Source organism: Leuresthes tenuis, unplaced genomic scaffold (assembly GCF_036924035.1).
Source record: "Leuresthes tenuis unplaced genomic scaffold, fLeuTen1.0.hap1 SCAF_6, whole genome shotgun sequence".
In the NCBI taxonomy this organism is placed as follows: Eukaryota; Metazoa; Chordata; class Actinopteri; order Atheriniformes; family Atherinopsidae; genus Leuresthes; species Leuresthes tenuis.
In genome coordinates, this window is record NW_027325360.1 from 1283266 (window position 1) to 1300074 (window position 16809).

General features: G+C 47.4%; 1 protein-coding gene across 2 annotated transcripts in view; it reads right to left on the reverse strand.

Annotated features, from left to right (window-relative positions):
• adam9a (ADAM metallopeptidase domain 9a) overlaps nt 1-15965 on the reverse strand; it is a 42265-nt gene extending 26300 nt beyond the window's left edge. For both annotated transcript variants that reach the window (XM_072387137.1, XM_072387136.1), the window contains exons 1-3: nt 15527-15965; nt 10563-10663; nt 3182-3240 (exon numbers count right to left, since the gene is read on the reverse strand). In XM_072387137.1, the coding sequence (XP_072243238.1) occupies nt 3182-3240; nt 10563-10663; nt 15527-15623 (257 nt within the window). In that variant the 5' untranslated portion in view covers nt 15624-15965. The remainder of the gene's footprint in view (nt 1-3181; nt 3241-10562; nt 10664-15526) is intronic.
• Between the last annotated feature and the right edge of the window lie 844 nt (nt 15966-16809).

Below are 16809 nucleotides of genomic sequence, written 5' to 3' on the forward strand. Positions count from 1 at the left end.
CCACATATTCTCTGAAAAGCCTCCAGCTGATCCAAAATGCTGCAGCCAGAGTTCTGATGAACTGAGCTCTGGATCCAGGTTTTCTTGCTCTTGCAGGAGCCAAAAAGCTCAGAATATCTTCACAGTTTGGACTGAAGTCATTGAAGTTGGGTGAGTGTTTGTATAAAGTTGGTGGAGATGTTTAATCAGAGGCTCTAAAGGCTTTAGAGGAGCCAGTTATAGAACATGTAGGAGAAATGATCCGCTAAGCGAGCAGGAAATATGTGAGACTTACAAAATCTTTATCTTTATTTGGTTCATTCATATCGCAAGAGATGAAATGACTAACTGGAAGGTTAGAGTTTAGGTTGGAGTTTAACGCACAGAGCTGCAGAAAGTAGCTCAGATCTGTCTGCAGACAGGAAGTGGAAACAAACCGCCTGAGAACATCAAATCAGTCAGATCACGGAAATATGGCAAAACCTGAAACCACAGAGTTTCCAAACATCTAAAACGAAGAGACAGAACAACAAGTCAGACTGAAATAAGAACTTTAAACGCAACTCTGAAGCACGGCGGCGGTAGTTTCATAGTTTGGGCCCGTTTGCTGCATCTGATCCAGGATAAATCAGTTAGTTAAACACAAAGCAAACAAGTGTTTTACACCAAAGAAACGCTAAAGATGTTATTGATGAAGAAAAACTTTTCAGGGTTTTCTCGGTGTTTGACAGAATCAAAGTGAGTCGTTCTTCTTCTGTGAGTTTTAGCTGCAAACAGCACAAAGATTTAAGGTGGAATTTGACCTGTTAAATCTGTAAACCTCATTCATACTGAAACAGATTAAAACTGCGCTCAAGAAGGACATTTCAGAGTTCCTGACCCACGGAGAGGAAATCAGAGGAGGAAACACAGCTGATCAATGGCTGCATTGATTACTGTTCAGGCTCATTTCACCACAAACAGAAACAAACAAACAAACAAACAACATCAGCCACATGAACAGCTGCCACAGCACCAACAGACAGCACCAGGGCTTGAATTTCAGAGCAGAACGTCATGAATTCAGCTCTTTTAATGCAGGAGATTTTCACTAACACCTTTGATAACGATGAGCTAACATTAGCAACTGAGAAGCTACAAGATGGCCGCCTTCATCCAGGAGCGGCTCACCTGCTAATGAGGCTGCTCTCTGCGTTTCTTTTGGAGAACTAAACTCTTACTCTGGATGCACAAAGAACCGAGGTAAGGGACCACAGCGCAGGCTGGGAGCAGATCTCACCACTGCACAGAAGCTAACCGAGTAGCTTCTCTTCATTGGCTCCCTGTTAGATTCAGAATAGAATTTAAGCTTCTTCTCCTCACATATAAAGCTCTTAATGACCGAGCTCCATCACATCTTAAAGATCTCACAGTTGGATATTTCCCCAACAGAGCACTTTGCTCTCAGGCTGCAGGTTTCCTTGTGGTTCCCAGAGTTTCTAAAAGCAGAATGGGAGGCAGAGCCTTCAGTTATCAGGCCCCTAAAAGCAGAATGGGAGGCAGAGCCTTCAGTTATCAGGCCCCTAAAAGCAGAATGGGAGGCAGAGCCTTCAGTTATCAGGCCCCTAAAAGCAGAATGGGAGGCAGAGCCTTCAGTTATCAGGCCCCTAAAAGCAGAATGGGAGGCAGAGCCTTCAGTTATCAGGCCCCTAAAAGCAGAATGGGAGGCAGAGCCTTCAGTTATCAGACCCCTAAAAGCTGAATGGGAGGCAGAGCCTTCAGTTATCAGGCCCCTAAAAGCTGAATGGGAGGCAGAGCCTTCAGTTATCAGGCCCCTAAAAGCAGAATGGGAGGCAGAGCCTTCAGTTATCAGGCCCCTAAAAGCTGAATGGGAGGCAGAGCCTTCAGTTATCAGGCCCCTAAAAGCTGAATGGGAGGCAGAGCCTTCAGTTATCAGGCCCCTAAAAGCAGAATGGGAGGCAGAGCCTTCAGTTATCAGGCCCCTAAAAGCAGAATGGGAGGCAGAGCCTTCAGTTATCAGGCCCCTAAAAGCAGAATGGGAGGCAGAGCCTTCAGTTATCAGGCCCCTAAAAGCAGAATGGGAGGCAGAGCCTTCAGTTATCAGGCCCCTAAAAGCAGAATGGGAGGCAGAGCCTTCAGTTATCAGGCCCCTCTCTGTGGAACCAGCTGCCAGTTTGGCTTCAGGAAGCAGACACCCTCTCTACCTTTAAGATCAGGCTGAAACTTTCCTTTCTGATAAAGCTTATAGTTAGGGATGGCTCAGGTGAGCCTGAAACATCCCATAGTTCTGCTGCTATAGGCCCAGCCTGCTGGGGGAGCTCCCATGATGCACCTCTCCTCCCTCCATGTACAGATGACATCATTGCTGTCATTAACTTGTGTTTCTCTCTCTCAGCAGGTGTCTCTGGCCTGGTGTTACGCTGCTTGTTGTCCCCTCTTTCCTGTCCTCTCAGCCCCAGCTGGTCCAGGCAGATGGACCCTTCCTGGTTCTGGTTCTGATGGAGGTTTCTTCCTGTTAAAAGGGAGTTTTTTCTCTCCACAGACTCCCAGAAATAAACCCGCGAACAGAGACACGATCAGAACTCTCCAGCAGATCATCGATAAGACTCATAAATCTGGATCATTTAAAAGAAGAAACGACCTCCAGCAGAAAGGAGGAACTTTTATATTTGTATGACCTAAAGAAGAGTTTCAGGCCTCCTGATGAGTGTTCCTCAGCCTTCCTTCTTCCTATCAGAGATGGTGACGTAAACAGGCAGAGCGCAGATACAACAATCTGAAAACACTGGACCCAATGTGTTTATTTGACCCGTTTTGTCTCTATGAGCTCAGACAGAGTCCCGCCTCGGCTGCATCTAAAGCAAAACGCTCCGATCCGCCTCAAACTGAGCGTTCCCACCATGGAAAAGCTGATCGTTACCGCCTGGTAAGGATAGGATGTCCTGGATCGTGCCGTTCAGACAAGTGAGTGAGATATGGAAGGAAGCTTTAATCTCTACAGATTAGCAGAGAAATAAACATATATTCTGTTTCTCTGTATCTCAGATATTATTATAATTATTCTATTATTATAATAATATCTGAGATACAGACTGAATAATCAGAACTAAAGTGTAAAACAGTTGAATGAAACCATCCAGTTTACGTGTTTCATTTAAAGAAATTTACAGGAATGTGCAAATGATGACATCACAGAACTCACTCGTTTCTCTCCAGGTGAACGAGGCGATCGTCTCCATCCACCCTGATGATGTAAGACACCTGCAGGCACAGTTGGATTAAAGAAAAGCAGAAAACGATGATTCACGTCTCTGAAATGCTGCCTGGGACAACTTCAAAGCTTCTTTATTGTGTAAAATCCCTTCTTCCTGCTCCTGGGAGCATTAAAGCACCGTGGCCCCGGGGCTAATAACCACTTTCTAACCACGCCACCGGGGATATATTCTTATAAAACATAAAATAATGCTTCAGGAATCCCTGCAGCAGAACTTTGACTGTAACAAAACATACTTTAAATGTCAAAGAAACTTTCACAGCTCGACATATCTCTGTACAGTCACTTTAAAGGCTGTTAATAAAGAGATTTATGGACAACTGAGAAACCAAATGTCACACTTTCATTGCTTTGTGCTGTAAAGACCTTCTTTGAGCTTCTTTCCACATCATTTATTAACATCCTGTTGCTAGGATACATCCCGATCACGCAGTGTATTTTTTAGCCGCCGACTCCCGCGACATTTGACCCGGCGTGACCCCAATGCAGCACCTTTAATGCACAGAACGGTCTGAAGGGCCACAGGGAGCAAATGTAGAAAAATAAAGAACATCCACGTAGGCTGTTACGCACAGACTGTGTAGTTTTTCGTGTTTGAGCTCCACTTTCTGGTTTCTTTCCCGACATTTTCCTTTACTGACAAGTTCCACTTCGGCAGAGTTTAAAGTTCACAACTCATTCATTGGACTGACACAAGGTGACATCCATAATCATTAACCAATCACAGTGGCTTAAATTTATTCAATACATTAATCTTCCCGCCCTCCCTCCCCTCTGCAGCTGGAATCAGCAGCTTCCAACTGGAACCCTTTGGTGCACTTGGAGCTCTGCAGGGACTCCTTCAGCAGCTCCTTCGGTAGGGACTCCTTCAGTAGGGACTCCTTCAGGAGCTCCTTCAGTAGGGACTCCTTCAGTAGGGACTCCCTCGGCAGGGACTCCTTCGGCAGGGACTCCTTCGGCAGGGACTCCTTCGGCAGGGACTCCTTCGGTAGGGACTCCTTCGGTAGGGACTCCTTCGGTAGGGACTCCTTCGGCAGGGACTCCTTCGGCAGGGACTCCTTCGGTAGGGACTCCTTCGGTAGGGACTCCTTCGGCAGGGACTCCTTCGGCAGGGACTCCTTCGGTAGGGACTCCTTCGGCAGGGACTCCTTCGGCAGGGACTCCTTCAGTAGGCTCCCTCAGCAGCTCCTTCGGTAGGGACTCCTTCGGCAGGGACTCCTTCGGCAGGGACTCCTTCGGCAGGGACTCCTTCGGCAGGGACTCCTTCGGTAGGGACTCCTTCGGCAGGGACTCCTTCGGTAGGGACTCCTTCGGCAGGGACTCCTTCGGCAGGGACTCCTTCGGTAGGGACTCCTTCGGCAGGGACTCCTTCGGCAGGGACTCCTTCGGTAGGGACTCCTTCGGTAGGGACTCCTTCGGCAGGGACTCCTTCGGCAGGGACTCCTTCGGTAGAGACTCCTTCGGTAGAGACTCCTTCGGCAGGGACTCCTTCGGTAGAGACTCCTTCGGTAGAGACTCCTTCGGTAGGGACTCCTTCGGTAGGGACTCCTTCGGCAGGGACTCCTTCGGCAGGGACTCCTTCGGTAGAGACTCCTTCGGTAGAGACTCCTTCGGCAGGGACTCCTTCGGTAGAGACTCCTTCGGTAGAGACTCCTTCGGTAGGGACTCCTTCGGCAGGGACTCCTTCGGCAGGGACTCCTTCGGTAGGGACTCCTTCAACAGGGACTCCTTCAACAGGGACTCCTTCGGCAGCTCCTCTTCACCTGGAGGTGCAGGACGATCCAATCTGCAGCTCTGATCCATTTAAAATGCCTAAAAGTTTGACTTCTGAGGCGGAACCGACTGATCTGCTGCTGGCAGGGAGGAAGAATGAGCCAAGAACTGAAGGTCACCTGACTCACCTGGCAGATTTTCCACCTCTGCGTGTGATCTGCAGCTCTCAGCAGGTTTGTAATTAACACACACATGCAGACAGCTGCGGTGTGTGTGCTGCAGGTGAGTCAGCACAGGCCTTCATCATCTTCCTCATCACCAGCACCAGCTCCTCTCTCCTCTAACTCTGCAGGACTCAGAGGCCCATCTGTCCTGCCCGGTTCTGACCCGTTTGGGGGACCTGGTTCAGACTCCTGTGTTACCAAGGAAACTGAGGCGATCTCAGGGTTCTGAAATCAACTGTAGCCCCTGAACTCAAGCTTAACTCCGGCATCAAAGAAGTAAAACTTCTTCTGTTCACATCAATCTGACCCGTTTAGAACTCTGAAAGCTTCCCGATCACATCAATCTGACCCGGTTAGAGCTCTGAAAGCGTCCCGATCACATCAATCTGACCCGTTTAGAACTCTGAAAGCTTCCCAATCACATCAATCTGACCCGTTTAGAACTCTGAAAGCTTCCCGATCACATCAATCTGACCCGGTTAGAGCTCTGAAAGCGTCCCGATCACATCAATCTGACCCGTTTAGAACTCTGAAAGCTTCCCGATCTCAACAATCTGACCCGGTTAGAGCTCTGAAAGCGTCCCGATCACAACAATCTGACCCGTTTAGAACTCTGAAAGCTTCCCGATCACAACAATCTGACCCGGTTAGAACTCTGAAAGCTTCCCGATCACAACAATCTGACCCGATTAGAACTCTGAAAGCTTCCCGATCACAACAATCTGACCCGATTAGAACTCTGAAAGCTTCCCGATCACATCAATCTGACCCATTTAGAACTCTGAAAGCTTCCCCATCACATCAATCTGACCCATTTAGAACTCTGAAAGCTTCCCGATCACATCAATCTGACCCATTTAGAACTCTGAAAGCTTCCCGATCACAACAATCTGACCCGTTTAGAACTCTGAAAGCTTCCTGATCACAAACTTCTGACCCGTTCAGAACTCTGAAAGCTTCCCGATCACATCAATCTGACCCATTTAGAACTCTGAAAGCTTCCCGATCACATCAATCTGACCCATTTAGAACTCTGAAAGCTTCCCGATCACAACAATCTGACCCGATTAGAACTCTGAAAGCTTCCCCATCACAACAATCTGACCCGTTTAGAACTCTGAAAGCTTCCCCATCACAACAATCTGACCCGATTAGAACTCTGAAAGCTTCCCGATCACATCAATCTGACCCGTTTAGAACTCTGAAAGCTTCCCGATCACATCAATCTGACCCGGTTAGAGCTCTGAAAGCGTCCCGATCACAACAATCTGACCCGATTAGAACTCTGAAAGCTTCCCGATCACATCAATCTGACCCGTTTAGAACTCTGAAAGCTTCCCGATCACAACAATCTGACCCGTTTAGAACTCTGAAAGCTTCCCGATCACATCAATCTGACCCGGTTAGAGCTCTGAAAGCGTCCCGATCACATCAATCTGACCCGTTTAGAACTCTGAAAGCTTCCCGATCACATCAATCTGACCCATTTAGAACTCTGAAAGCTTCCCGATCACAACAATCTGACCCGATTAGAACTCTGAAAGCTTCCCCATCACAACAATCTGACCCGTTTAGAACTCTGAAAGCTTCCCCATCACAACAATCTGACCCGATTAGAACTCTGAAAGCTTCCCGATCACATCAATCTGACCCGTTTAGAACTCTGAAAGCTTCCCGATCACATCAATCTGACCCGGTTAGAGCTCTGAAAGCGTCCCGATCACAACAATCTGACCCGATTAGAACTCTGAAAGCTTCCCGATCACATCAATCTGACCCGTTTAGAACTCTGAAAGCTTCCCGATCACATCAATCTGACCCGTTTAGAACTCTGAAAGCTTCCCGATCACATCAATCTGACCCGGTTAGAGCTCTGAAAGCGTCCCGATCACATCAATCTGACCCGTTTAGAACTCTGAAAGCTTCCCGATCTCAACAATCTGACCCGATCAGAACTCTGAAAGCTTCCCGATCACATCAATCTGACCCGATTAGAACTCTGAAAGCTTCCCGATCACAACAATCTGACCCGGTTAGAGCTCTGAAAGCGTCCCGATCACAACAATCTGACCCGATTAGAACTCTGAAAGCTTCCCGATCACAAACTTCTGACCCGTTTAGAACTCTGAAAGCTTCCCGATCACAAACTTCTGACCCGTTTAGAACTCTGAAAGCTTCCCGATCACAACAATCTGACCCGTTTAGAACTCTGAAAGCTTCCCGATCACAACAATCTGACCCGGTTAGAACTCTGAAAGCTTCCCCATCACATCAATCTGACCCATTTAGAACTCTGAAAGCTTCCCGATCACATCAATCTGACCCGATTAGAACTCTGAAAGCTTCCCGATCACAACAATCTGACCCGATTAGAACTCTGAAAGCTTCCCGATCACATCAATCTGACCCGATTAGAACTCTGAAAGCTTCCCGATCACATCAATCTGACCCGTTTAGAACTCTGAAAGCGTCCCGATCTCAACAATCTGACCCGATCAGAACTCTGAAAGCTTCCCGATCACATCAATCTGACCCATTTAGAACTCTGAAAGCTTCCGGATCACAACAATCTGACCCGGTTAGAACTCTGAAAGCTTCCGGATCACAACAATCTGACCCATTTAGAACTCTGAAAGCTTCCGGATCACAACAATCTGACCCGATTAGAACTCTGAAAGCTTCCCGATCACATCAATCTGACCCATTTAGAACTCTGAAAGCTTCCCGATCACAACAATCTGACCCGTTTAGAACTCTGAAAGCTTCCCAATCACATCAATCTGACCCGTTTAGAACTCTGAAAGCTTCCGGATCACAACAATCTGACCCGTTTAGAACTCTGAAAGCTTCCCGATCACATCAATCTGACCCGTTTAGAACTCTGAAAGCTTCCCGATCACATCAATCTGACCCGATTAGAACTCTGAAAGCTTCCCGATCACATCAATCTGACCCGATTAGAACTCTGAAAGCTTCCCGATCACAACAATCTGACCCGTTTAGAACTCTGAAAGCTTCCCGATCACATCAATCTGACCCGATTAGAACTCTGAAAGCTTCCCGATCACATCAATCTGACCCGTTTAGAACTCTGAAAGCTTCCCGATCACATCAATCTGACCCGATTAGAACTCTGAAAGCTTCCCGATCACAACAATCTGACCCGATTAGAACTCTGAAAGCTTCCCGATCACAACAATCTGACCCGGTTAGAACTCTGAAAGCTTCCCGATCACATCAATCTGACCCGATTAGAACTCTGAAAGCTTCCCGATCACAACAATCTGACCCGTTTAGAACTCTGAAAGCTTCCCGATCACAACAATCTGACCCGATTAGAACTCTGAAAGCTTCCCGATCACAACAATCTGACCCGATTAGAACTCTGAAAGCTTCCCGATCACAACAATCTGACCCGATTAGAACTCTGAAAGCTTCCCGATCACATCAATCTGACCCGATTAGAACTCTGAAAGCTTCCCGATCACATCAATCTGACCCGTTTAGAACTCTGAAAGCGTCCCGATCACATCAATTTGACCCGTTTAGAACTCTGAAAGCTTCCCGATCACAACAATCTGACCCGTTTAGAACTCTGAAAGCTTCCCGATCACAACAATCTGACCCGTTTAGAACTCTGAAAGCTTCCCGATCACAACAATCTGACCCGTTTAGAACTCTGAAAGCTTCCCGATCACAAACTTCTGACCCGTTTAGAACTCTGAAAGCTTCCCGATCACAACAATCTGACCCGATCACATCAATCTGACCCGTTTAGAACTCTGAAAGCTTCCCGATCACATCAATCTGACCCGTTTAGAACTCTGAAAGCTTCCCGATCACAACAATCTGACCCGATCAGAACTCTGAAAGCTTCCTGATCACAACAATCTGACCCGTTTAGAACTCTGAAAGCTTCCCGATCACAACAATCTGACCCGATCACAACAATCTGACCCGGTTAGAACTCTGAAAGCTTCCCGATCACAACAATCTGACCCGTTTAGAACTCTGAAAGCTTCCCGATCACAACAATCTGACCCGTTTAGAACTCTGAAAGCTTCCCGATCACATCAATCTGACCCGTTTAGAACTCTGAAAGCTTCCCGATCACAACAATCTGACCCGATCACAACAATCTGACCCGATTAGAACTCTGAAAGCTTCCCGATCACAACAATCTGACCCGTTTAGAACTCTGAAAGCTTCCCGATCACAACAATCTCACCCGTTTAGAACTCTGAAAGCTTCCCGATCACAACAATCTGACCCGATCACAACAATCTGACCCGGTTAGAACTCTGAAAGCTTCCCGATCACAACAATCTGACCCGATCACAACAATCTGACCCGATTAGAACTCTGAAAGCTTCCCGATCACAACAATCTGACCCGTTTAGAACTCTGAAAGCTTCCCGATCACAACAATCTGACCCGATCACAACAATCTGACCCGATCACAACAATCTGACCCGTTTAGAACTCTGAAAGCTTCCCGATCACAACAATCTGACCCGATCACAACAATCTGACCCGATCACAACAATCTGACCCGTTTAGAACTCTGAAAGCTTCCCGATCACAACAATCTGACCCGTTTAGAACTCTGAAAGCTTCCCGATCACAACAATCTGACCCGTTTAGAACTCTGAAAGCTTCCCGATCACAACAATCTCACCCGTTTAGAACTCTGAAAGCTTCCCGATCACAACAATCTGACCCGATTAGAACTCTGAAAGCTTCCCGATCACAACAATCTGACCCGTTTAGAACTCTGAAAGCTTCCCGATCACAACAATCTGACCCGATCACAACAATCTGACCCGGTTAGAACTCTGAAAGCTTCCCGATCACAACAATCTGACCCGTTTAGAACTCTGAAAGCTTCCCGATCACAACAATCTGACCCGTTTAGAACTCTGAAAGCTTCCCGATCACATCAATCTGACCCGATTAGAACTCTGAAAGCTTCCCGATCACAACAATCTGACCCGTTTAGAACTCTGAAAGCTTCCCGATCACAACAATCTGACCCGTTTAGAACTCTGAAAGCTTCCTGATCACAACAATCTGACCCGATTAGAACTCTGAAAGCTTCCCGATCACAACAATCTGACCCGATTAGAACTCTGAAAGCTTCCCGATCACAACAATCTGACCCGTTTAGAACTCTGAAAGCTTCCCGATCACAACAATCTGACCCGTTTAGAACTCTGAAAGCTTCCCGATCACAACAATCTGACCCGATCACAACAATCTGACCCGTTTAGAACTCTGAAAGCTTCCCGATCACAACAATCTGACCCGATCAGAACTCTTTTTGTGTTACCTGCAGAAACAGGCAAACACACACAGCTGTAGCGTCTCAGTACCTGATTGGGCGGCCTTCCATCCGTGTCCCTCCTCAGCCTGCCTCCTATTGGCTGGGGGACGGTCAGCTGGTATGAGGAGAGGTGCTCGGTCTGCTGAGAGTCTGCAGGAGAAAACAATCATCAGTCAAACCGATAGAAGAAAATTCAGCGGCTTCACGGCTGCTACTTTTGAGTTTAATAAATTCTCAAACTTGATTATCTCAGTAAATAAATAAAAGGTGCCGATAAAAACAAGGAGAAACACATTTAAGTTGCTTTGGGAACTGAGTTTTTCACAGGAATCCCAGATTCCAGCTGCTCAGCAGTCCCTGGCTGCTGTTGCTCCAACATCTGCAGCAGGAGACAGATGTGGACTGCAGGCAGGCAGCTGAGAACAGCTGGATGCTCTTTCTCAGCAGTTTTTCCCAGAAGCAGCTGAAACGTGGACTCATCTGCCCACAGAACACGTGTCCACTGTCTTTCTGTCCCTCTGAGATGAGCTGGAGTCCAGAGAACTGGGCCGTGGTTCTGCTCAGAGCTGATATATGGCTTCCTCCTGGTGTGATGCAGCTTCAGCTCACATTTCTGGATGCAGCCGTGGACTGTGTTGAGTGGAAATGCTTTTCCCAGCTCCTCCTGAGCCCATGTGGCTGTATGGATCATGGTGGCCTGACGGTTTCTCCTGCAGTGCTGCCTGAGGGCTCCGAGCTCATCCAGCAGGGCTTTCTGTCCTTGGCCTTTCCACACTGAGACTTCCCCAGACTCCCTGAATCTGTTCCCAATATCCTGCTCTGTAGATGCTGAAAGACCAAAGCTCTTTACAGTCTGACTCTGAGGAATATTTCCTGAACTTATTGATGATTCTCTGATGGAGTTTGGCCCAAAGCGGTGAGCCACGACCCATCCTTGTTGGAGAGGCTGAACCTTTGGTGGAAGCTGCTTTTATACCCAATCCTGACACCCTCACCTGTCAGCAGGTAACCTGCTGCTTGGAGAAGCTCCAGAAGCTGTTGCTGTAGATTCTATAAACTTTCTGTCTTTCTCTGGCTCCAGAACAGCTTTTACTGAGTGATGCTGCTTCAGGTTCTACTTTTGGTTCAGTTTTCTAAATAAAACGTTTGTATTTCAGATCTACTGCATGACAGAAACCTTCATAACCTTCAGTTTTCTGTTTGTGGGTCAAACTGGTGCCTTTAAAGCAGCAGAACTGTCTGTGGGCAGCTCCTCTTTGCAGTTTATCATTAATTTACAAAACAACTCTCAGAGATTATTGTAAAAATACAAGAAACTTAAAAATGTGAATATTCTCAGGCAGGTTCTGAATGGGTTTTTCCCCTCATCCTGAAGAGCAGATCCTTTTATTTCAGTCATAAGTTAAAGGAACTGCAGAGCTCCTTAATCTCCTCCCGGGACGTTAAACCCGTGAATAAAGAAATCCTTTTAGATGAATGAAACATGAAAGAATAAAACTGTTTAAAGAGAAAAGACAACAAATGACGCCTGAGAGCACATCGTTGGGCTCCATCTGCTCACAACAGACAACGTGGTCACCAACCCGAGTGCGTGGGCGTGTTAATCTGTAACCATGGCGACGCTTAACGACCTCTCCGGCCTGCCATCCCGCCTGCAGCCAAACAGCCGCATGACCGCCTCTCGCCCTCGACCTGCTGTTGTTTCAGGAGAAAGAGACACTTCGAGCCCCACATTCAGCTCATTAAAGGTTTAAACTTTGGCTCGACAGATAACGACGGGCCGCTCCTCCGTGAACTCGCTCAGCCGTTACGTAACGTCTTTGTGTTCACATTCCTGCCGGTTTAGCTGCTGAAAGGTCGGCGGTTTGATTCCTCATCAGCCAAACATCTCAGATTTCTGTCGGTTTCAGTCCAGAGTTTGGGAAGCAGAGACTTCCCCAAAGATTAGAGCCAACAGGTCTTCAGCAAATCTTTGAGACTCTCAGACATAATGGGTGAAAAAGAAAGGACACAAACCGTGGAAATGTCCTCCCTCCTCAGGTTATCTCACAGACTCATTATTTATTGAACAAAACCCAGAAGCAGTGGGTGGAAAACATCCAGAGACCCTCTGATTCGTTCACTGAGACAGAACCAGACTGAAGGAGGAAGGCTGCTGTGGAAGGTGCAGGAGAAAGCCTCGTCTCTCTGAAACAACAAGGCAGCACAGCTTCTGCTATCGTTACCTCTACTTCATGAGAAGAAGAGAAGAAGAACGCACAGAACTCCTGAATCCTGTGGGTTTGAAGACGAAGCTCTGAAGGAAGGAAGTTCTGAAGGAAGGAAGGAAGGAAGCTCTGAAGGAAAGAAGCTCTGAAGGAAGGAAGCTCTGAAGGAAGGAAGGAAGGAAGCTCTGAAGGAAGGAAGGAAGCTCTGAAGGAAGGAAGCTCTGAAGGAAGGAAACTCTGAAGGAAGGAAGCTCTGAAGGAAGGAAGGAAGGAAGGAACGAAACTCTGAAGGGAGGAAGCTCTGAAGGAAGGAAGGAAGCTCTGAAGGAAGGAAGCTCTGAAGGAAGGAAACTCTGAAGGGAGGAAGCTCTGAAGGAAGGAAGGAAGGAAGCTCTGAAGGAAGGAAGGAATGAAGGAAGGAAGCTCTGAAGGAAGGAAGGAAGGAAGCTCTGAAGGAAGGAAGGAAGGAAGCTCTGAAGGAAGCTCTGAAGGAAGGAAGCTCTGAAGGAAGCTCTGAAGGAAGCTCTGAAGGAAGGAAGGAAGGAAGGAAGCAAGCTCTGAAGGAAAGAAGCTCTGAAGGAAGGAAGGAAGGAAGCTCTGAAGGAAAGAAGCTCTGAAGGAAGGAAGGAAGGAAGGAAGCTCTGAAGGAAGGAAGGAAGGAAGGAAGCTCTGAAGGAAAGAAGCTCTGAAGGAAGGAAGGAAGGAAGCTCTGAAGGAAAGAAGCTCTGAAGGAAGGAAGGAAGGAAGGAAGCTCTGAAGGAAGGAAGGAAGGAAGGAAGCTCTGAAGGAAAGAAGCTCTGAATAAATGAAGCTCTGAATAAATGAAGCTCTGAATAAATGAAGCTCTGAATAAACGAAGCTCTGAATAAATGAATTAAAACAGGCCAGCTGGATCCCGCCTCACAGCTGTGTGAAAGTTAAACACAGGAAGGATCCAGCTGGAGGAAAAGCAGAAAGTTTCTGTTCTCCACTGGGTGAGTCATGCTTCAGGGCGTTCTGATCCAGCTGCTGCTTCCTGTAAATGTGCTCAGACTCTGGAGGGGTGGGAGGTTCTGTCCGAGTCAACTTCCTCTGAGCTGAAACGTTCGGCTGAAAGCCAACAGGTTCTGGGTCAAAACCAGACTTTTATCAAACATGGAAATATGTTCGTCTGACTGAAACCATCAGTCTGATCTGAGGTCGGGTCAGAACCAACAGCTCCACGAGTTAAACAGACACCCCCCTCCAGCTCCTTCTGGGGGGTCCTGAGGCGCCCCCAGGTCAGATGGGATATATAATCTGGTTCTGGTTCTGACCCGGGGCCTCCTCCCAGGAGGCATCCTAACAGAGGAACCACCTCAGCTGAGACCTTCCTATGTGGAGGAGCAGCGGCTCGACTCCGAGCTCCACCCGGACGGTGGAGCTCCTCCCCCCCAGATGGTAGAGCCCCTCCCCATATGGTGGAGCTCCTCCCTATATGGTGAAGCTCCTCCCCCCCGGATGGTAGAGCCCCTCCCCATATGGTGGAGCTCCTCCCCCTGGACGATGGAGCTCCTCCCTATATGGTGGAGCTCCTCCCCCCAGACGGTGGAGCCCCTCCCCTGGATTATGAAGCTCCTCCCCCTTTCTCTAAGGCTGAGCCCCGCCCCCCTCTGAAGGAAACTCATTTCAGCCGCTTGTATCCACGACCTCCTTCTTTGGGTCAGAACCCAGATCTGTGAGCTCAGGTGGAACAAAGATGGAGCAGGAACCTGAAATCAAACCGGACTCTCGGTGTTTGACAGAATCAAAGTGAGTCGTTCTTCTTCTGTGAGTTTTAGCTGCAAACAGCACAAAGATTTAAGGTGGAATTTGACCTGTTAAATCTGTAAACCTCATTCATACTGAAACAGATTAAAACTGCGCTCAAGAAGGACATTTCAGAGTTCCTGACCCACGGAGAGGAAATCAGAGGAGGAAACACAGCTGATCAATGGCTGCATTGATTACTGTTCAGGCTCATTTCACCATAAACACAAACAAACAAACAAACAAACAAACAACAACATGAACAGCTGCCACAGCACCAACAGACAGCACCAGGGCTTGAATCTCAGAGCAGAACATAATGAATTGATGGCTCAGGTGAGCCTGAAACATCCCATAGTTCTGCTGCTATAGGCCCAGCCTGCTGGGGGAGCTCCCATGATGCACCTCTCCTCCCTCCATGTTCTGCTGCTATAGGCCCAGCCTGCTGGGGGAGCTCCCATGATGCACCTCTCCTCCCTCCATGTACAGATGACATCATTGCTGTCATTAACTTGTGTTTCTCTCTCTCAGCAGGTGTCTCTGGCCTGGTGTTACGCTGCTTGTTGTCCCCTCTTTCCTGTCCTCTCAGCCCCAGCTGGTCCAGGCAGATGGACCCTTCCTGGTTCTGGTTCTGATGGAGGTTTCTTCCTGGTTCTGGTTCTGATGGAGGTTTCTTCCTGGTTCTGGTTCTGATGGAGGTTTCTTCCTGGTTCTGGTTCTGATGGAGGTTTCTTCCTGGTTCTGGTTCTGATGGAGGTTTCTTCCTGGTTCTGATGGAGGTTTCTTCCTGGTTCTGATGGAGGTTTCTTCCTGGTTCTGGTTCTGATGGAGGTTTCTTCCTGTTAAAGGGAGTTTTTTCTCTCCACAGTCGCCTCGTACAGCTCAGGATCAGAGAGAAGTTTCAGTTACTCTGTTGGTTTCTTTGCTTAGTTAACTGTTAACTTAGTTAACTGTTTTTATTTTATTAGCATTAAATGAGCCGAACCGGCTCTGTTCGTGTTTCTGACCCAGCAGCCTCCCCCCTCCTCCTCCTCCTCACCTTCCTCACCTCTGCAGTCACAGTTTCCGCTCAGCAGCAGCAGCAGCAGCAGCAGCAGCAGCCCGCAGACCTCCAGCAGATCCACTCTCCGGCCCATCTTCTTCTTCTTTGTTTTATTAAATGTCAGCTCTGTCCTCCTCTTCCTCCGTTTCTTCCTCTTCTCTGCAGTTTGTAATGTTCCGTCCAGCCCTCTCCCCCCTCTGAGCCTCACGCTAAACACCCAGAGGAGCTTTTCTTCTTCGGCCGAGCCATTCCTGCCCGTCCCAGCTGATGATCCACCGACAGCAGCGACCTGCCGGATCCAAAATGTCTCCCGCGGCTGTTTCACGTCGGTTCCGACACGAAGTCACGGCGGATGTTTGTTGGACTGAGTCCCACTGAAGTAAAGTCTGTCCTCTCCGTCAGCGGCAGATCTTTCTCTCCTTGGATCTGAACTCGTCAAGGCGCAGGAATAACTTATACTTCCGGTGTATTCCTTCAAAATAAGAGCAGAAACATAAAGAGAATCAACAACAAGCTTTTTCTGCAGCATGAAAAAAATACTTTTAGTGATCAAATGTAAGAATACAATTTCCAACAATAAAATACAATAAAGTAATATATATATATCAGACCCATCATTTTGGAAACCCCCCCCCCCAGCTGTTTTGAGCTGACTCATGCTAACTGTTTCGACTCATGCTAACTGTTTCGACTCATGCTAACTGTTTCGACTCATGCTAACTGTATCGACTCATGCTAACTGTTTCGACTCATGCTAACTGTTTCGACTCATGCTAACTGTATCGACTCATGCTAACTGTATCGACTCATGCTAACTGTATAGATTCATGCTCATTGTATAGACTCATGCTAACTGTTTCGACTCATGCTAACTGTTTCGACTCATGCTAACTTTATCGACTCATGCTAACTGTTTCGACTCATGCTAACTGTTTCGACTCATGCTAACTGTATCGACTCATGCTAACTGTATCGACTCATGCTCATTGTATAGATTCATGCTCATTGTATAGACTCATGCTAACTGTTTCGACTCATGCTAACTGTTTCGACTCATGCTAACTGTTTCGACTCATGCTAACTGTATCGACTCATGCTAACTGTATCGACTCATGCTAACTGTATCGACTCATGTTGTAGCTTACTAAAGCACAACAACATGTTTGAACTGTTTTCAAAGTCGTCTAAAATTGTTCAAACTGAGCAATCAAAAACCTTGATCATAGAAATGTTACTTTTGAGGGCAAAAAATTGCTTTTTGAACTCAAATGTTCTCGCCT